We start from the raw sequence: 22,876 nt of genomic DNA on the forward strand, positions 1-22,876 counted from the left end.
GACATGATTGAGGAATACAAAATTATGAGACGCATAGATAGGAAGAAACTTTTTCCCTTAGTGGAAGTGTCAATAACCAGGGGGCATAGATTTAAGGGAAGGGGCAGGAGGTTTAGAGGGGATTTGAGGAAAATATATTCACCCAGAGGGTGGTTGGAATCTGGAACACATTGTCTGAAGTGGTGGTAGAGGCAGGAACTCTCACCAACATTTAAGTAGTATTTAGATGAGCACTTGAAACGCCACAGCATACAAGGCTACAGGCCAAGTGCAGAAAATGGGATTAGAATAGATAGGTTCTTGATGGCCGGCACTGACACGATGAGCTGAAGGGTCTGTTTCTGTGCTGTATAACTCTGACTCTATGGTATACAGAATACCAATTGAAGGTGTCCTAGGCCCAACCATCTTCAGCTGCTTCAATGACATTCCCTCCATTATAAGATGAGAAATGGGAATGTTCACTGATGATTGTGCAGCATTCAACACCATTCGCTACTCCTCAGATATTGTGCCCACATGCAGCAAGACCTGGACAACATTCAGGCCTGGTCTGATAAGTGGCAAGTAATATGCACGCCACACAAGAGCCAGGCAATGACATCTCAAACAAGAGAGAGAGGACCTAACAATTGCCCCTAGACATTCAACAGCATTACCATCACTGAATTCCCCACTATCAACATCCTAAGAGTAACCATTGACAAGAAACTGAACTGGACCAGCCACATAAATACTGTGGTTACAAGAGCAGGTCAGAGGCTGGGAATTCTACGGCAAGTAACTCACCTCCTGACTTCCCAAAGCCTGTCCCTCTACAAGGCACAAATCAGAAGTTTGATGCAATAGTCTCTTGCCTGCATAAGTGCGGCTCCAACAACACTCAAGAAACTCAACACCATCCAGGACAAAGTAGCTGCTCATCCACCACCTTAAACACTCCCTTCATTACCAACACACAGTGGTAGCCGCATGTACCATCTACAAGATGCACTGCAGCAATTCACCAAGGCTCCTTCAACAGTACTTTCCAAACCCACGACCTCTACCACCTAGAAGGGCAGCAGATGCATGGGAACACCACCACCTGCAAGTTCCCCTCCAAGGGGACACTCCATCCTGACTTGGAACTATATCGTCGTTCCTTCACTGTCGCTGGGTCAAAATCCTGAAACTCCCTTCATAACAGCACTGTGGGTCTACCTACCCCACACTGACTGGCAGTTCAAGACAGCTCACCACCACCTTCTCAAGGTCCTTTAGGGATGGGCAATAAACGCTGGCCTAGCCAGCAACACCCACATCCCACAAAGGAATAAAAAAAAAGCAGAGTAATTTTAACCCATCTTACTGTGTGAGAAACTCTCAGGATTGGGTAGAACGCAGGATTTACACTCACCCAATACTGACCTCAGCAGAGTGTAAAATCGGGTGGTGCATAAACAGCAACATTGCACCCAACCCCGTCAATGTCGAGATTACACAGTAGTATAACATTGCATTTACAGCACAGAAAAAGGACATTGGGCCCAACTGGTCCATGCTGGTGTTTATGCTCCACAGCAGCCTCCTCTCACCCTCTTCATCGCACCCCATCAACATATCCATCTATTCCTTAATCCCTTGTGTTTATCTAGCTACTCCTTAAATGCACCTGCTAGCAGCATCAACTACTCCAGTGGTAGCGAGTTCCACATTCACATCACACTCTGGGTAAAGAAGTTTCTCCATAATTCCCTATTGGGAATATTAGTGACTATCTTATATTTATGACCTCTAGTTTTAGTCTCTCCCTGCAACTGGAAGCCACCTCTTTCAGGCAGGTTAGATTAAAAGCGCTCCCCAAGTTGATTAATATAATAAGAAAGCTGATTGCACATTTAAGGGTTACCTCCTTATGTGCTTCACTTGAGATGCGGTTAGTGTAGCGCAGAAGCTCCAGTTCCATGTCCGTCTTTATCACACGGCTTTTAAAGGCAGGAAAGAAGAGAAAACAGTCACCATATTTTAGTCACCCTGTGTCACCATGTAACATCACAGCTCCATAAAACATAGCATGTGCAGGGATATCATTCAATTATTCACACGAAAGCATCCTGAGGAATGTAACAAGGATAAATGCAAATATAGGAATGTATGGACATGATAAGACCTAGCTCCATCTAGTCCTCCATCTACTATCCTGGTAGATACAATGATTATGGAGTTGTTGACTACTCACAGCAATCAATCTTTACAACAGACCTAGACATGATGAGGAAAACCCCAATGGAGAGCTTACGGGGAACCATAGGTCCCAAGTTACCTGTACCATCCCAACATGCAACACTCACCATGTGTCTCAAATTACACACATACTGAATCAAATTGTTTTTTTCCTGAATGAAGCCCATCTAATTTGCATTTGAATGAAAAAACTGTTTGCTCCAACCGTATCCCTAGGGAGTCTGTTACATGGACAGTCACAGGAATAATCTTTTTAAATTATTAAACTTAGTTTGGTAGTACAGAACTAGAGTATTGTTGAAAATAGGGGCATGTTGTCAAAGCTTTTTATCTTGCATTCATCAGGACAATCCGCAAGAATACCAATGTATGGGAAAACAACAACTTTATACTATATGAGGAGTGTGTGCTGATTGGTTGGCAAGTGAACTCTGATTGGTAGAGGCATTGCCATGGAGAATGCACCAGCTTACGGTGACTGACAGTTAATTGCCAAGCTTGTTTGAAATTTAAACCAGGCAGCTTGACTCTGATTGGTCAAAGCATTGCTCTGAGGAATGAACAAGCGAATGGCTTTCACTTATTTTGTTTAGCTGAAACAGGTGCAATGTTTGCATATGTTCTTGCTGTCTGTAAACAGGGCCCTGAGTATTAATATATGTAGCTTCCAGTGTGCACAAATGCGCCACACTGCGAGCCCTACTGACAATCTTAAATTGGTTGTCAACGTAATTCTTAGCACACGGAGGATTATTTAGCAAATGTTGTCCAATGGCGGAATCACATCTAATGTTGGACACTGTTTTGAATTTTGCAAGCACGGTCTGGTTGGGTACAGCCTGTACCTTGCCTGTTGCGAACAGCGGAAGGGACATGTTGTATGATACATCAATCCACTTTTGTTGGTATCCATGAGAAACGTGTCTTTGAGGGAATGACACAGTGGCGCAGTGGTTAGCACCGCAGCCTCACAGCTCCAACGACCCAGGTTCAATTCTGGGTACTGCCTGTGTGGAGTTTGCAAGTTCTCCCCGTGTCTGCATGGGTTTCCTCCGGGTGCTCCGGTTTCCACCTGCCGCCAAAAGACTTGCAGGTTGATAGGTAAATTGGCCATTATAAATTGCCCCTAGTATAGGTAGGTGGTAGGGGAATAGAGGGACAGGTGGGGATGTGGTAGGAATATGGGATTAGTGTAGGATTAGTATAAATGGGTGGTTGATGGTCGGCACAGACTCGGTGGGCCGAAGGGCCTGTTTCAGTGCTGTATCTCTAAATAAATAAATTAAATAAATAAATAAACCTCCTTCCTCTTGCATATTTTCCATATGTAGATGATACGTTTGCTACATTTGAATCCGCAGCTACATGCAATAATTTCCTTACATGTCTTAATGGGCTTCATCCTGTGCTCAAATTCACCTCTGAAATGGGGCAGTTAAATGAGCTCCCTTTCCTTGACGTACTAGTTGAGAAATTTGCTAAGGGGTTCTCTAACACAGTCTACTGTAAACCTACCTTCACTACTCAATACATGCGTTGGGATTCTTACAGTTCCACGCACTATAAGATTAGCCTCGTCAGCAACCTCGTACATAGGGCCAGAGCCATTTGTTGACATGCAAGTTGATGCTGAAATAGGGCAAATCAAATACATCCTGCGTGACAATGGCTACCCTGATCAGATCATTTCTCACTGTATAATCACGCAAATTTATGAATGGGCCTAAGGCCATCATTCCCGGCCCTAAAAAGTGCCCAGTCTAAATCAAATTACCCTTCTAGGGTAATGTATCCCAAAAGTTTGAGCACAGGTGAAGCCAGCTGTTTCACGCTGCTATCTATGCAGTAGCAACACGTGTGAACATAAGAAATAGCAGGAGTAGGCCATTCGACCCTTCAAGCATGCCCCACCATTCAATAAGATCATGGCTGATCTGCCCCAGACCTCAACTCTTTTGTGCCAGCTTCTCAACCCATCTGGTTCACTAATGTCCTTTAGGGAAGGAAATCTGCTGTCCTTACCTGGTCTGGCCGACATGTGACTCCAGACCCACAGCAATGTGGCTGACTCTGACATGCTCTCTGAAATGGCCTAGCAAGCCACTCAGTTGTATCTAACCGCTACAAAGTCAATAAAAAGGAATGAAACAGGACGGACCACCCGGCATCGACCTAGGCACCGGAAACGACAACGGCAAAGGCAAACCCAGCCCTGTTGACCCTGAAAAGTCCTCCTCACTATCATCTGGGCACTTGTGCCAAAGTTAGGAGAGCTGTCCCACAGACTAGTCAAGCAACAGCCTGACAGTCATACTCACGGAATCATACCTGACAGACAATGTCCCCAACATTGCCATCACTATCCCTAGGTATGCCCTGTCCCACCGGCAGGACAGACCCAGCAGAGGTGGTGGCACAGTGGTCTACAGTAGGGAGGGAGCTGCCCTGGGAGTCCTCAACATCGACTCTGGACCCCATGAAGTCTCATGGCATCAGGTCAAACATGGACAAGGAATCCTCCAGCTGATTATCACCTACCACCCTCCCTCAGCTGATGAGTCAGTACTCCTCCATGTTGAGCAGCACTTGGAGGAAGCACCGAGGGCGGCAAGGGCGTAGAATGCACTCTGGGTGGGAGACTTCAATGTCCATCACCAAGAGTGGCTCAGTAGCACCACTACTGACCGAGCTGGCCAAACCCTAAAGGACATAGCTGCTAGACTGGGTCTGCGGCAGGTGGTGAGGGAACCAACACGAGGGAAAAACATACTTGACCTCGTCCTCACCAATCTGCCTGTCGCAGATGCATCTGTCTATGACAGTATTGGTAGGAGTGACCACCGCACAGTCCTTGTGGAGACGAAGTCCCGCCTTCACATTGAGGATACCGTCCATCGTGTTGTGTGGCACTACCACCGTTGCATTTGGGTGAGATTTCGAACAGATCGAGCAATGCAAAACTGGGCATCCATGAGGCGCTGTGGGCCATCAGCAGCAGCAGAATTGTACTTAACCACAATCTGTAACCTCATGGCCTGGCATATTCCCCACTCTACCATTACCATCAAGCCAGGAGACCAACCCTGGTTCAATGAAGAGTGCAGGAGGGCATGCCAGAAGTAGCACCAGGTATACCTCAAAATAAGGGGTCAATCTGGTGAATCTACAACACAAGACTACTTGCATGCCAAACTGCATAAGCAGCATACAATAGACAGAGCTAGGCGATCCCATAACCAACAGATCAGATCTAAGCCCTGCAGTCCTGCCACATCCAATCGTGAATGGTGGTGGACAATTAAACAACTAACTGGAGGAGTTGGCTCCACAAATATCCCCATCCTCAATGACTAGGGAGCCCAGCACATCAGTGTGAAAGATAAGGCTGAAGCATTTGCAACAATCTTCAACCAGAAGTGCCGGGTTGATGATTCATGTTGGCCTCCTCCTGAAGCCCCCAGCATCACAGATGTCAGATTTCAGCTAATTTGATTCACTCCGCGTGATATCAAAAAACGACTGAAGGCACTGGATACTGCAAAGGCTACGGGCCCTGACAATATTCCAGCAATAGTACTGATGATCTGTGCTCCAGAACTTGCCGCACCCCTAGCCAAGCTGTTCTACTACAGCTACAACACTGGCATCTACCCTGCAATGTGGAAGATTGCCCAGATATGTCCTGTACACAAAAAGCAGGACAAGTCCAACCCGGCCAATTGCCACCCCAGCAGTCTACTCTCAATCATCAGTAAAGTGATGGAAGGTGGCATCAACAGTGCCATCAAGCGGCACTTGCTTAGCAATAACCTGCTCAGTGATGCTCAGTTTGGGTTATGCCAAAATCACTCAGCTCCTGACCTCATTACAGCCTTGGTTTAAACATGGACAAAAGAGCTGAACTCAAGAGGTGAGGTGACAGTGACTGCCCTTGGCATCAAAGCAGCATTTGACAGAGTATGGCATCAAAGAGCCCTAGCAAAACTGAGGTCAATGGGAATCAGGGAGGAAACGCTCCGCTGGTTGGAGCCATACTTAACGCAAAGGAAGATGGTTGTGGTTGTTGGAGGTCAATCATCTCAGCTCCAGGAGTTCCTCAGGGTAGTGTCCTAGGCCCAACCATCTTCAGCTGCTTCATCAATGACCTTCCTTCAATCATAAGGTCAGAAGTGGGGATGTTCGCTGATGATTTCACAATGTTCCTCAGATACTGAAGTAGTCCATATAGAAATGCAGCAAGACCTGGACAATATCCAGGCTTGGGCTGATAAGTCGCAAGTAACATTCGTGCCACACAAGTGCCGGGCAATGGCCATCTCCAACAAGAGAGAATCTAACCATCTCCCCTTGACATTCAATGGCATTACAATCACTGAATCCCCCACTATCAATATCCTAGGGGCTTCCATTGACCAGAAACTGAACTGGAGTAGCCATATAAATACCATGGCTACAAGAGCAGGTCAGAGGCTAGGAATCCTGCAGTGAGTAACCCATCTCCTGACTCCCCAAAGCCTGTCCACCATCTACAAGGCACAAGTCAGGAGTGTGATGGAATACTCTCCACTTGCCTGGATGGGTGCAACCCCAACACTCAAGAAACTTGACACCACCCAGGACAAAGCAGCCCGCTTGATTGGAACCTCATCTACAAACATTCACTCCCTCCACCACTGATGCACAGTGGCAGCAGTGTGTACCATCTATAAGATGCACTGTGGCAATGCACTAAGGCTCCTTAGACATCACCTTCCAAACCCACGACCTCTACCAACTAGAAGGACAAGGGCAGCAAACGCACTTGGGCTGGTAAGTGGCAAGTAACATACATGCCTCAAGTGCCAAGCAACGACATCTCCAACAAGAGATTTTAAACAGTTCCCCTAGACGTTCAGCAGCATTACCATCACTGAATCCCCCACAATCACCATTCTGGGGTTTACCATTGATCAGAAACTGAACTGGACCAGCCATATAAATACCGTGGCTACAAGAGCAGATCTGGGAATTCTGCACCGAGTAACTCACCTCCTGACTCCCCAAAGCCTGTCCACCATCTGCAAGGCAAAAGTCAGGAGTGGGATGGAATACTCTCCACTTGCCTGGATGGGTGCAGCTCCAGTAACACTCAAGAAGCTCAACACCACGCAGGACAAAGCAGCCCGCTTGATTGGCGCCCCATCCACCACCAGCATACAGTAGCAGCAGTGTGCACCATCTGCAGCTACTCAACAAGCCTCCTTTGACAGCACCTTCCAAACCTGTGACCTCTACCAACTAGAAGGACAAGGGCAGCAGACTCATGGGACCACCACCACCTGCAAGTTCCCCTCCAAGTCACACACCATCCTGATTTGGAACTGTCGCTCAGTCAAAATCCTGGAACTCCCTTCCTAACAGCACTGTGGGTATACCTACCCCATATGGACTGCAGCGGTTCAAGAAGGCAGCCCACCGCTACCTTCTCAAGGGCAATTCGGGATGGGTAATAAATGCTGGCCTGGCCAGTGATGTTCACATCCCGTGAATAAAATAACTGAACAGATCAGGAGAAATAAATGCAGCGATAGATCTTCACAGTGAACTTGGTGGAGAAAGGAAACTTATTAATTCAGCTAGCCAAAAACCTGACCTGCTTTACTCAGTGTAGTTGGTAAACTGCAATCGCACATTGCCAAGTTTATCTGCTGGTTTGTCCTGAGTTAGCTGATCTCAGCAGTAGCGAGAGACAAGAAGTGGGCTGCTAAAATCAGCTTCAGCGACTCTGTGCTAGGAGAGGTGAGACGACGGAGTGGTGGAAAAGTCGCTTGTAGTCACTACTCAACGACTCCTGCTGGAAATGTGGCATGTAAGCACGCATACTGTACCTCACAACACCCTGCTGTTGAATAGCCAACATACATTTCCTCAACCAACGCACGAAATGCAGGTACTAGGACCCATGGAAGTGTAGCTCAGCAAGGAATCGGCAATTTCAGAGCAGGAGATGCAGTTAATAACACCATCTGAGTAGCTCTGTGTAACAGACACTCAGAACCAAGAATCAGAAAAAAGGAGTGTGGTCTCATTGCAAAAGAAGCAATAAACACGATCAACTGTCTCATATTTCACTGGCCTTCTCATTCTCCTGCATCGATGGTCCCATGACCCTCTCATTATTGGATAGGAGATAGCTCTTAAGGTTGCAATACCAGGTTGCATTATGTACGGTCAGAAACAATCTCAGCTACAGCATGGTCCCAATATTAAACTACGCTCATTTTGATTCAATCTCTTTCTTTCCAATCCCGAGCCCTATCCAAAGCCAGAAATATCCTCGAACGATGTGGCTGAGCTGAAATTTCATAGAGATACACCCAAATCAGATGCTGTTTGAGGAGTGTAAAGTGATGCCAGAACAGCAGAGATCAGTGTAAGAAACAGCATTGCTGGAAATCAAAAACAGAATGCTGGAAACACACAGCAAGTCACCAATTTAAAATTATCATTAAGAGCAAGGAGTGTGTTTCGGAGAAAATACTTTACCAAGGGTTGTTGGAGCATGGAATGCTTTGCTTCTGGAAGTGATTCAGACAGAGATCATTGCATCTTTTAAGAAAAAAAAAAGGATAATGGATCTGCAGCACAGCAATATACAGGGAGAGCCAGGGAGCAGTGGGATTGCATTTGGATTGTGTTGGCAAACTGCCAGCACTGACAGATGGGCTGAATGGTCACCTCCTGTGCTGGTTAGAGACCTATCATTCAGTCTGGACCCAGGTTTTCCCTTTCAGAGACCGACAAATGCAGCGTATGGTTTTGGGGAGACGTTTCTCGACACAGCTTTAACAGCTCATGGCTGTTACGGTGCACCACGGTTGTGTATTTGGTATTTGTTCCACCAGGCAATTGAAAGCCAATAAAAGTTTCTGGAACATCACCTCCCACTTTCTGTAAACTCTCACTTCAGGAAAAATACAGCACCGATGTTTAGTTACCAGTTTCCACAAAAAATCATCGTGCAGGCCAAACTCGAGGTCATCCAAAACTCTGCTGCTCGTAACATAACACACCCCTTGTCCCATTCACCCATCACCCGTGTTCACTGACCTACACTGGCTCCATCAACACTTTGAATATAAAATTTCCATTGTATTCAAATCCCTCCATGACCTCAATCCTACTGCCCTTCAACCTTCAAAGCAATCTGCATTCTTCCATGCTGGCCTCTTCATCAATTTTAACCACTCCGCCATTGGCACCATGTCATTAGCTGCCTGGGCCCCAAGCTCTGGAATTCACTCCATAAATCACTGCCTATTCACCTCCCCCTCTCTCTCTCTCAAGGGAATTAAGGGATATGGGGATAGTGCAGGAAGGTGGCGGTGAAGATGACGAGCCATGATCTTGTTGAATGGCAGAGCAGGTATGAGGGGCCAAATGGCCTAGTCCAACTCCTATTTAAGTTATCTTCTATTCTCCTTTAAGAAGCTCCTTAAAACCTACCTCTGACCAACCTTTAGGTCACCTGTCCTAATATCTTCTCTGATTGTCATCTTTTTGTCTGATTACACTCCTGTGAATCTCCTTTAAAGGGTATGGGGCTTCAACAAGAGTTTGGAATTAGACTAGGTGTGATTTAAATAATATCTGGAGTGAGTAGGAGAGCAGGATTAGACTGGGTGGGATATTAAAGGATACAGGGAGTGAGAAGAGAGGGGGGGTTATTAAAGACTATGAGGGAATGAGTAGGAGAGTGGGATAAGACTGAGTGGGTTATTAAAGGGTGTGGGGAATGAGCAGGATGTGAAATAAGAACATAAAATATAAGCAATGGGAGCAGGAGTCGGCCATATGGCCCCTCAAAGACTGCTCCAGCATTCAATAAAATCACAGCTGATCTCTGTCAGCTCCATTTTCCTGCCATATTCCCACATCCCTCGACTCCCAGTCTGAAAATCTATCGATCTCAGTACTGAATATACTCAATGACTGAGCATCCACAGCTCTCTGTGGTAGAGAATTCCAAAGCTTCACTACCGTCTGGGTGAAGGCCAAGCCCATCATCCTGACACCATGAGCCCTAAGCTCTAGATGGTCTGAATAGGCAGATTCTGTACGGGAACAATCTGCGATCATACTGCATGTTGAATTGTACAAAATACAAATACTCCTGAAAAATGGCAAACTACAATTGTTGTTTAGCACAGATTACAGCACCCTGAAATCGACCATTTCCACCTATTTCAAATGAACACAACACTGTGCTGTCAGATTCATTCAATTAATGACATTAAAGAGCCAATGAGAGTCAGCATTGGGAATTACACATGACATGTTCACTCTTTCAAGTGCTATTTATTGTATTTTTACTGCACTTTGGACCATCCCTCACTCTGATGAATCCCCTCTCTTGCTGTATTGTGGCAGTTCATGAAATATGCATGAATGTTTCATGGTAAATACAGTTTAAACTTTTCCCCAACTGAGACCATTTTTCAACAGTTGCACACTGTATAGACATTATTAACTCATCCATGTCCAGAATCTACACTTCACTGAAACAATCAGATGTAGCCCCAGAAACCCATTTGTGCTCTAATTGACAGGTGGGTCAGTAAGTGGTGCAGAATCCTTACTCCCCAGTTCACCATCCCAAGCAGCATGTTGGCTGCAGGGAGTCAGAGAAATGAATGCTAAAACAGTAAATGCCTAATCGCCGGGGGCGGGAGTAGGTTGCGGGGTGGGGGGGGCAGCGAGGCGTCTTGGTGGACAAGTTGATGCTGCAATTTTCTCTGGTTTCAGCTGTGCAAAGTGGGAGGAATCATCAGCAAGAGCTTGGAGACTCCCCCAAAGCAATGGAAAGTAGGTATCTCACACACCTCCAGCCATCTCGTTTCAAAGCAACGTTAGCAAAGGTCCAGAAGCAAGGTGCCTACACCTGTGGCACGTGGGAGGTGAGGAACAGAATGAGAACATACTTTATGTAAAAGACTTGCATTTATATAGCACCTTTCACAGCCTCAAGAGATTTTAAACCACTTCATAGCCAATTAAGTACTTTTTGACGTGCAGTCATTGTGACGTAGGATATCTACTGGCCAAATCCAAGAAGACGAACACAGAAATCCAATAATAAAAACTATGTGCGGGACTGGTGAATAGTACTAGCCCACTTTCAGAACCCTGCCAAATTAAGGTTCCAAAAGATATTAAATAGGATTTTTAAATTTATTTTTATTTGTTCTCAGGAAGTGGACACCACTGGCAAAACTGGCATTTGTTGCCCATCCTTAGTTGCCCTGGAAAGTTTTGATATAACTGAGTGACTTGCTAGGCCACTTCAGAGGACAGTTAAGAGTATGGGACTGGAGTCACACAGCCCAGATGAGGTTTCCTTCCCTAAAGATCAGGGAACCAGTTGGGATTTTAAGACAATCCAACAGCTTTATGGTCACTTTTACCAACACCAGGTTTTTATTTCCAGAATTTTTTAAATTCTCAAACCGCAATGGTGGGATTTGAACTCTCATTCTCTGGATTACAAGCTTACTAGACTGGTAATATAACCACTACAACACAGTATCCGAAAGATACACACAATAAAAAGGGTAGCATCAACATTCCCAATTTCCATCACTCCACCATTGTAGCTATGCCTTCAGCTGCCTAAGTTCTAGGATTCCCTCTCTAAGTCTCTCTACTGTTCTCTATTCCTTTAAGATGCTCTTTAAAACTTATCTCTGATCAAGCTTTTGCTTGCCTGTCTTAATATGTGACTCAATGGCAAATTTTGTTTGATAACACTCCTGTGAAGCGCCTTGGAATGTTTTATGTTAGACGCTAGAAATGCAAGTTGTTGTAACACAAAACAGAGGCAACAAGAGATTGATACAGTCCAGGAAATACAGCACACAAAGCATTTCATGCACCATGTTTCACCTGCACAGCTTGTACACATACGACTCTGAACAGATACTCACCATTCCATGATCACGGGGTGAAGCAAAGTGTTGTTCACGTTAAACCTGCAAACAACAAGAGAATCTATTTTACTTTCGTTTTTTTTTTTAAACTGAAATCTGCGGTGCAGTGTGTGCTCCTTTGATTGTCATTTACTATCTATCCTCACTATCCTTTCATTAAATAGAGCAAAAATGGATGGGAGATTGAAAAGTAGAGAGAATAATGCACAAGTAGCTGAGTCAGTCCTGTAAAGAGAAAAGGTGAGTTATGTCAGGTCTGGGTGATGGTGACTCTACACACCTGAAATGCTAATATCATACACTAACTGATTAAATACAACACTGACAATGAATAAAGGAACTGAAAATCCCTGCATTCCACCTGGCACTTCCCAGCCTGCAACACCAAAAAAGACAAGGAAATATATCGCCACTCCTGCACTGTCAACTGGGTCAAAATCCTGGAAACACATGGACTGAAGCAGTTCAAGGCAGCGGCTCACCACCACCTTCTCAAGGGCAATTAGGGATGGGCAAGCTGGCCTTGCCAGTGATGTCCACATCCATGAATGAAAAACAAACAGGGCACATGGCAAACTGAATGTAAAAGTTGGGAATGGGTGCAATATTGTGGCGGGGAGATTTGCTAATGTTGTTGAGGAGGGTTTAATCCAGCTCGGCAGGAGGGGGGAATCTGAGCGCAGATTCAGAACGAAAAGAAGTAAAACTGCAAATGGATGACAAAGTTAAGTATGGAAAGCAGAGGAAGCAATGGGTAGAAAGTAAACAAAGGAGTTGTTCAGTGATTAGTCGTATATACTTCAATGTAGTGAATAAGGCAGATGAGCTAAGGGCACAGATAGACACTCAGAAGTACATCATAGCTATTACTAAAACATGGCTTGAGAGAGAGCAGGAATAGAAGCTCAACGTTCCTGGTTACAGGGTTTTGAGACGTGATGGAGAGGGGCATAAAAAGGAGGGCCTGTTGCAATACTGGTTGAAAAAACAATTACAGCCATGGTTTTTAATGAATACTTTGCATCTATCTTTACAGAAGAGAGAGATTCAGACATTGTTATTGAGGAGGAATGTGAAATATTGGATAGTATAAACTGAGAGGGAGGAAATATTAGGGGATTAGCATCTTGGAAAGTAGATAAAGCACCAGGCATAGACGAAATGTATCCCAGGCTGCTAAGAGAAGCATGGGAAGCTCAGACCACATTTTCCAATCTTCTCTGCATACAGGCATGGTGCCACAGGAGTGCAATGTTGTACCATTGTTTAAAAAGGGAGGAAGGGATAGACTAAGTAATTACAGGCCAGTCAGCCCAACCTCAGATAAAAGAAAATTATTTTTTAAAATTCTGAGACACAGTATAAATCATTACTTAGAGGGACATGGATTAATCACGGATTAATCGAGGACAGTCAGCATGACTTTGTTAAGGGAAAGTTGTGCCTGACTAACGATTGAATTTTTTGATGAGGCAACAAGGAGAGTTGGTGAGGGCCGCACATTTGACGTAATCTACGCAGATTTTGGCAAGGCTTTTGACTAGGTTCCATATGGCAGATTGATCAAAAAATTAAAAGCCCTTGGGATCCAAGGGAAAGTGGCAAGCTAGATGCAAAATTGGCTCAGTGACAGGATGCACAGGGTAACAGTCAACAGGTGATTGTGTGACTGGAAGGCTGTTTCCAGTGGGGTTCCACAGGGTTCAGTACTCAGTCCCATGCTGCTCGTGGGGGATGTTTCAGGTACAGGCTAGACACATTCCAACAAGGGCAAAAGGTAGGGGAACCGAAAAAGGCGCCTTGGACAACAAGGGAGATAGAGATTATAATGAAACAAAGTGTGTATGATGCAATTCAGGTGAATTCTTGAAGAAAGAACCAGGCCAAACACATTAAGTTGAGAGGGGAGGTGAAGAGGAAAATAAAACTGGCAGAGAGAGAAAATGAGAATAGAATGGCAGTTAACATAAAAGGAACCCCAAAAATGATCTACCAGCATGTAAATAGTAAGTGAGTAGCAAGAGATGGAGTGAGGCCTATGAGGAACAAAGAGGGTAATATATACTTAGAGGCACAGGGCAAGGCTAGAATACTTAATGCATACTTTGTATTAGTACTTTGTATCAGTGTTTAATGAGGAAGAAGAATCTGACAAAATATCAGTAGAATCGGAGAGAGTACAGACAATGGAAAATTGAGAGGGAGGAGGCTGCCTATGCTTAGGTTTGCATGCCAGATTGCTAAAGGAAGTGGGAATGGAGATAGCAGAAGGGCTTGTCATAATCTTCCAATCTTCCCTAGATTCGGGGGAGATGTCAAAGGATTGGTGAGTGGCAAATGTCACACCCTTATTCAAGAAAGGGTGTAAGAACAGTCCTTGTAACTACAGGCCAGTAGTTTAACATTAGTGGCGGGTAAGTTTTTAGAAACAATAATCAGGGGAATAAAATCAAGCAGCACTTGGAGAGGTTTGAGTTAATTAAGGAGACAGCACAGATTTATAAAAGGCAGATCATGCTTGACTGATCTAACTGAATTTTTTTTTAAGTGAAAGAGAAGGTTGACGAAGGGAATGCGGTGGGTGTAGTCTATATGGATCTTAAGAAAGCGTTTGATAAAGTTCCACATAAAAGGCTGCTAAACAAAACTGAGGCTCGTGAATAGGAGGGTCAGTGTCAGCTTGGACTAAAAAATTGGCTTAAGGACAGAAAACAGCAAGTCCTGGTAAATGGCTGTTTTTCAGACTAGAGGATGGTAGACAGTGGTGTTCCCCAAGGGTCAGTGCTCAGACCATTGCTTTTTTGCTATATACAAATGATTTGATCTTGGAATACAGAGTAGAATTTCAAAATTTGCCAATGGTATCAAACCTGGAAGTGTGGCAAAGAGTCAGGATAAGAACCCCTGCAACAGGACATAGATGGGCTCGCAGAATTGGCAGACAAGTGGCAGATGGAGCGTGAGGTGATGCAGTTTGGCGTAAGGAATAGGGTGGGGCAATATAGACTTCACGGCATACTTCTAAAGAGAAACAGAGTGTCCTGGGGGCGCATGTGCATGGATCTTTGAAGGTGGCAGGACATATTGAGTGTGGTTAGCAAAGTATATGGGATCTTGGGCTTCATAAATAGAACTATGGAGTACAAAAGCAGGGAAGTTATGCTGAACCTTTATAAAGCTCTGGTTAGGCCCCAACTAGAGTACTATGTCCAGCTCTGGTCACTACACTTTAGGAAGGATGTGAGGGTCCTTGAGAGGGTGCAGAGGAGATTTATCAGAATGGTTCCAGGGATAAGGGATTTTATTTACAACGTTAGGTTGGAAAAGCTGGGGTTGTTCTCCTTGGAGCAAAGGAGATTGAGGGAAGATCTGATAGGGGTGCACAAGATGACGACAGGTTTGGATAGGGTAGACCAGGGAAAATACTGTTCCCATTAACAGATGGTACAAGGACTGGGGGGCAGGGGCACAGATTTAAAGTTTTGGGCAAGAGATTCCGGGGGCATGTGAGGAAGAACTGTTTTATGCAGCGAGTGGTAATGACCTGGAACTCTCGGCACACAAGGGTGTTGGAAGCGGAGACAATGAACGATTTCAAAAGGTAACTGGATGGGCACTTGAAGGAAATAAAATTTCAGGGCTACGGGGAGATGGTGGCGTAGTGGTAATGTCACTTAACAAGCAATCTGAGGCCCAGGCTAATGCCCTGGGGATATTTTCAAATCCCACCATGGCAGCTGGTAGAATTTAAATTCAATTAATTAGTTTTTTAAAATCTGGAATTGAAAGCTAGACTCAGTAATGGTGCCATGAAACTATTGATTGTTGTAAAAACCCATCTGATTCACTAATGCCCTTTATAAGGACTTAAGAAATAGGAGCAGGATCAGTAGGCCATTCGGCCCCTCAAGCCTGCCCCGCCATACAATAAGATCATGGCTGATCTGACCCAGACCTCAACTCCTCTTTTGTGCCAGCTCCTCATAGCCCTCAACTCCCCAATATTTCAAAAATCTATCTACCTCCTCTTTAAATACTTTCAGTGATCTAGCCTCCACAACTCTCTGGAGGTAGAGAATTCCAGATATTCACTACCCTCAGAAGAAATTCCTTCGAGGGGCGGCACAGTGGTGCAGTGGTTAGCACCGCAGCCTCACAGCTCCAGCGACCCGGGTTCAATTCTGGGTACTGCCTGTGTGGAGTTTGCAAGTTCTCCCTGTGTCTGCATGGGTTTCCTCCGGGTGCTCCGGTTTCCTCCCACATGCCAAAAGACTTGCAGGTTGACAGGTAAATTGGCCATTAGCAATTGCCCCTAGTATAGGTAGGTGGCAGGGAAATATAGGGACAGGTGGGGATGTGGTAGGAATATGGAATTAGTGTAGGATTAGCATAAATGGGTGGTTGATGGTCGGCACAGACTCGGTGGGCCGAAGGGCCTGCTTCAGTGCTGTATCTCTAAACTAAACTAAACATCTCAGTTTTAAATGAATGTCCCCTTATTCTGTAACTACGTCCCCAGTTCGAGATCCCCCACTAGTGGAAACATCTTCTCAACATCTACCCTGTCAAGCCCCCTCAGAATCTTGTACGTTTCAATAAGATCACCCCGCATTCTTCTAAACTCTAATGAATAAAGGCCTAACCTGTTTAGCCGTTCTTGATAAGACAACCCCTTCATCCCAGGAATCAGCCTAGTGAATCTCTTCTGAACTGTCTCCAATGCCATTATATCCTTCCTTAAATACGGGGACCAAAACTGTACACAGTACTCCAGGTGCGGCCTCACCAACACCCTGTAGTTGTAACAAGACTTCTCTATTTTTCAAATCCAACCCCCTAGCAATAAAGGCATAAATTCCATTGCCTTCTTAATTACTTGCTGCACCTGCATGTTAACTTTTTGTGTTTCCATGCACATGAACACCCAGATCCCTCTGTGCTGCACTTTTTTGGAGTCTCCTTCCATTTAAATAATCTGCCTTTTTATTCTTCCTACCAAAGTGGATGACCTCACACTTTCCTACATTAAACTCCATCTGCCAAGTTTTTGCCCACTCACTGAACCTATCTATATCCCCTTGCAGATACCTTATGTCCTCATCACAACATGCTCTCCCACCTATTTTTGTATCGTCAGCAAATTTAGCTATATTACACTCTGTCCCCTCCTCCAAGTCATTATTATAGATAGTAAATAATTGAGGCCCTAGGACTGATCCTTGTGGCACTCCACTAGTTACGTCTTTCCAACCGGAAAAAGACTCATTAATCCCGAATCTCTGTGTTCTGTGTGTTAATCAATCCTCAATCCATGCTAATACATTACCCCCAATACCGTGAACTCCTATCTTGTGCAATAATCTTTTATATTGGGAGAGCTGTCCCACAGACTAGTCAAGCAACAGCCTGACATATTCATTCTCACAGAATCATACCTTAACGACAATGTCCCAGACACTGCAATCACTATCCCTGGGTATGTTCTGTCCCACCTGCTCCCTCCCACAGCAAAAGACTTGCAGGTTGATAGGTAAATTGGCCATTGTAAATTGCCCCTAGTATAGGTAGGTGGTAGGGAATATGGGATTACTGCAGGGTTAGTATAAATGGGTGGTTGTTGGTCAGCACAGATTCGGTGGGCCAAAGGGCCTGTTTCAGTGCCGTATCTCCAAAAAAAAAAACAAATTTTATGAGGATGTTGCCAGGAATGGGGAATTTTAGCTATGAGAAAAGATTGGATAGGCTAGGATTGTTTACTTTGGAACAGAAGAGGCTGAAGGGAGATTTGATGGAGGTCTATAAAATTATGAGGGGCATTGAGAGGATAGGAAGGACCTATTTCCCTTAGCAGAGGGGTTAATAACCAGGGGCACAGATTTAAAGCAATTGGCAGATGGATTAGAGGGGAATTGAGAAATTGTTCACCCAGAGGGTGGTGGGGGTCCAGAACTCATTGCCTGAAAGGGTGGTCGAGGCAGAAACTCTCATCACATTTACCTGCATATGCACCTGCAGTGCCGTAACCTACAGGATTACCGACCAAGAGCTGGAAAGTGGGATTAGGCTGGATAGCTCTTTATCGGTTGGGACAGGCACGATGGGCCAAATGGCCTCTGCCCATGCTGTAAATTTTCAATGCTTCTATGACAGGACAAAGTCACATCCACGTCACACGTTTGATGCAATAGTGATGGTTCCTCAGTCCGAACACCTTCAAAACAGTTTCTCTCCACTCTAAAATGATAATCAACTCAGCAGCAAGCTCTCTGTAGACTGGACCTGGATCAGCTCATTTGCATAGCAATCCTGTAATCACTCCCTTAACAAGCACGTTCAGTGTCAACTCGCCCAGAACAACTCTGCTGCAGTTACATCTTAATTTGATAATCACCACATTTAATAAGTTTATCCACAGCCTGGGCAAAAGTGAGCTTTCAAAGTAAAATCCTACAATGGCCTTAGAAAGCTGCAAATCCAAGTACTTAAAATACTGTCATTAAATGGACAGAGCAAATATTCACATTACAGGATTGTCTGGAAGCTGCAGGAATGAAAGCTTAATCGCCTGGATGCTGCTATGAGGCACTGACCACTGTGTGGAATTACATAGAATATACAGAACAGCAAAGGCCATTCAGCCCAACCAGTCTGTGCTGGTGTTCATACTCCACACAAGTCTCCTCCCATTCCAACTGCCTTTCAACAATCTTTTTATTCCCTCTTCTCTCCTGTATTTGTCTACTTTCCTTTTGAAGCTATTCATCTCAAAAACTTCCTGTGGTAGTGAGTTTCACATTCTTGCTACTCTCTTGGTAAAGAAATTTCTCATTTCTCTATTGGATATATTCATAAATCAGAGTCTCAGCTCAGTCAGAACGTCCTGGGTTCAAGGTCCACTCCAGAGATTTAATCCCTCTAGTACTGAGGGAATGCTGTACTGTGGGAGGTGCTGTCTAGCAGATGAGACATTAAACTGAGACTGTGCCTGCCCTCTTAGATGAATAAATGGATCCTGTGGCATTATCCCAAGCCTGAACCAGACAGTTCACAACCTTTGTCAGATTTGACCCCGAAGCAACCTTCTGACCACATATCCCTGCCATCACTAAGATTATCCATTTTCACCACCATAACATTGTGCTGCCTCAACTCATCTGCTGCTGAAACCCTCATTCATGCCTTTGTTATCCCTGGATGTAACTATTCCAACGCACTCCAGGCTGGTCTCCCAACATTCCAGTCTCGGTAAAGATGTGGACATATCAAAGGATGTTCCGCTATCTTACACAGACAGAAAGACTAATGAGTAAGTTCTGAAAATGGCTGGAGAAAGAGAAAATTAGTGCATGACCTCAGAGAAAGATACAATACATGGGTCACATCATTAGAACAGAAGATAAACAGAGATCGACCAAAAACACTGGAAAGGGAAGCAGAGGAGAAAATGGATGGCAGATATAATGGACTGTTTAAAAAATTCATTCATGGGATGTGGGTGTCGCTGGCCAGGCCAGCATTTATTGCCCATCCCTAATTGACCTTGAGAAAGTGGTGGTGAGCTGCCTTCTTGAACCGCTACAGTCCATGTAGGTACACCCACAGTGCTGTTAGGAAGGGAGTTCCAGGATTTTGACCCAGTGACAGTGAAGGAACGGTGATATAGTTCCAAGTCAGGATGGTGTGTGGCTTGGAGGGGAACTTGCAGGTGGTGGTGTTCCCATGCATCTGCTGCTCTTGTCCTTCCAGGTGGTAGAGGTCATGGGTTTGCAAGGTGCTGCAGTGCATCTTGTAGATGGTACACACTGCTGCCACTGTGCGTCGGTGGTGGAGGGAGTGAATGTTTGTAGATGGTGTGCCAATCAAGCGGGCTGCTTTGTCCTGGATGGTTTAGATTTTAGATTTAGAGATACAGCACTGAAACAGGCCCTTCGGCCCACCGAGTCTGTGCCGACCATCAACCACCCACTTATACTAATCCTACACTAATCCCATATTCCTATCACATCCTCATCTGTCCCTATATTTCCCTACCACCTACCTATACTAGTGACAATTTATAATGGCCAATTTACCTATCAACCTGCAAGTCTTTTGGCTGTGGGAGGAAACCGGAGCACCCGGAGGAAACCCACGCAGACACAGGGAGAACTTGCAAACTCCACACAGGTAGTACCCAGAATTGAACCCAGGTCGCTGGAGCTGTGAGGCTGCGGTGCTAACCACTGCGCCGCCCAACTGGTGTTGAGCTTCTTGAATGTTGTTGGAGCTGCATCCATCCTAGCAGCTGATCTATGCAGAATGTGTAAGGACAGCACAGGAGAGACAGAGGTGGAGATCCACTGCAGTCAATCTTCTGGGAGGATGATGACACCAACGAATGAAAGAAATAAGTCATGCAAAACTCTGCTGCCCATGTCTTAACCTGCACCATTCCCCTGTCACGTCCATGTTGCTGACCTACACTGGCTCCGGGATTAGCAACACCACAATTTTAAAATTCTCATCTTTGTTTAAAATCCCCCCCATGGCCTTGCCCTTCCTTATCTCTAATTTCCTACAGTCCCTCCGAGATCCCTCAGTTCTCTAATCCTGGCCTCCTAAGCATTATCGATTTAAATTACTCCACCAGTGGCAGCTGTGCCTTTGGCTGCCATGGTCCTCCTTAAACCTCGTTGCCTCTCTACCTCGCTTTCCTCCTTTAAGACGTTCCTTAAAAGCTACCTCTTTGGCAAGCCTTTGGCAATCTGCTCTAATAAATCACATTTTTGTGGCTTGGTTTCAGACTTTGCTTTATAATGCTCCGGCAAAGCACCTTGGAACATTTTATCATGTTAAAGACGCCAAGTTATTGTTGCTGCAGCCCTACAACCCTGAGATCTCTGCACACCTTCAATTTTGGCCGGCTGAACATGCCCAATTTTAAATACTCTCAACATTGGTGGTCAAGGCCCTAATCTCCAGAATTCTCTCCCAAGGCCTCTCCATTTCTCTCCCGCTTTATGACACTCAAAAACCTGCCTCTGACCACACATTTGGTCATCTCATGTGGCTCAATGTCAAATTTCGATAACATTCCCGTGAAGTACTTTAGGAGATTTTACTATGTTGAAAGCACTACGTAAATGCAAGCTGCTATTGGAAGAATAGAGTTTATCCCAGTGTCCTGACCAATATTTATCTCTCAGTCAACATTAAAACTGATTTGGTAACCATCACTTTGTAGTTTGAGAGATCTTGCTGTGCAGAAATTGGCTGCCGTATTTCCTGCATTACAACAATGACTTAAAAAGTACTTTCTTGACTGTCCTTATTGGGATGTCCTGATGTGAAAGGTGGAGAAATGCAATTTTTATTTTTATTAGAGATACAGCACTGAAACAGGTCCTTCGGCCCACCGAGTCTGTGCCAACCATCAACCAACCATTTATACTAATCCTACATTAATCCCATATTCCTACCACATCCCCACCTTCCCTCAATTCCCCTACCACCTATCAATACTAGGGGCAATTTACAATGGCCAATTTACCAATCAACCTGCAAGTCTTTGGCTGTGGGAGGAAACCAGAGTACCCGGTGAAAACCCACGCGGTCACAGGGAGAACTCGCAAACTCCGCACAGGCAGTGCCCAGAACCTAACCCGGGTCGCTGGAGCTGTGAGGCTGCGGTGATAACCACTATGCTGCTTCGTTTAGTCAGGGATGAAGGCACTGCACGTTCAGGGGAGAGTGTACACAATGTACAGAGAACGGTGCGTTAACCAGGACTGAGTTAAAATGCTTTTCCCAACGTTGGCTTTAAGGTGGAGGTGACAGAGGGAAAGAGCCACAGCTTTTCTAGTTGGGGAATACCAATTAATAGATTACAGGGTTAAGGGAGAAGAGGGAGGGACAAGCTTATTCTAGAGAAGACAGATTTGGTAATACACAATCAAAAATACTGTCTAAATTTAGTATCTCTTCCAGCTTTAAATCTGAAAAGCTGGTTACTATCAACAGGTCTCAGTGAATACCTGGTTTCTAAATTAGATGTGTGAGTGAATGCAGCACACCTCAGCAGCAATCACTTCTTCACTAGATTGGAACAAGGGTCAACACCGGCCTTGTTAGCAGTTTTCAACTGCGCTTTATGAGCCTATTTATGAAATCTAATTTCACTGGAGGTAACAGGGCAAAGGATTAGCAGTCAATAAAACATTTCACAATGTGCATTTTTTGCAGGCTGGTTAACCTTTCAGTACAAAAGGCTTCCATTCTAATCAGGTTTTATTATCTCTGTATAAATATATTGGACATTCTGACTGCTCATTGATTTTTAGATGGTGCGTGTGACTGCACTACAGGATTTGCTGCATAATGTGTTCTGGAGGTTATAAACGGATCTCTCTCCATCTTCCTAATACATTTCCAGCATACACTTTTATTACCCTTTCAGCAAATTCCACATGAAAAAAAAGAGGTGGAATTAAATGTTTTGAAGAACTAACTCTGCACACATTCAGCCTGCCCCGAATTAGAATCACTCACTGAACAGCCTGGTCACCTGGAGGGTGAAGACTGTTCAATGCACTTTCCCTCCCAGAGGTTTATGAAACAAAGACTTGCATTTCGATAGCGCCTTTTATGACCTCAGGATGTCCCAAAAGACATTACAGCCAAATGAAGTACTTTTTGAAACACAGGCA

At 44.8% G+C, this 22,876-nt stretch overlaps 1 protein-coding gene across 1 annotated transcript in view; it reads right to left on the minus strand.

Moving 5' to 3' along the window:
* pepd (peptidase D) overlaps positions 1 to 22,876 on the minus strand; it is a 180,574-nt gene that overhangs the window by 103,063 nt on the left and 54,635 nt on the right. Inside the window, exons 7-8 of the mRNA XM_068049026.1 lie at positions 12,189 to 12,233; positions 1,892 to 1,967 (exon numbers count right to left, since the gene is read on the minus strand). Coding sequence (XP_067905127.1) covers positions 1,892 to 1,967; positions 12,189 to 12,233 — 121 coding nt within the window. The remainder of the gene's footprint in view (positions 1 to 1,891; positions 1,968 to 12,188; positions 12,234 to 22,876) is intronic.

This window comes from Heterodontus francisci, chromosome 17 (assembly GCF_036365525.1).
Source record: "Heterodontus francisci isolate sHetFra1 chromosome 17, sHetFra1.hap1, whole genome shotgun sequence".
Taxonomy (NCBI): domain Eukaryota; kingdom Metazoa; phylum Chordata; class Chondrichthyes; order Heterodontiformes; family Heterodontidae; genus Heterodontus; species Heterodontus francisci.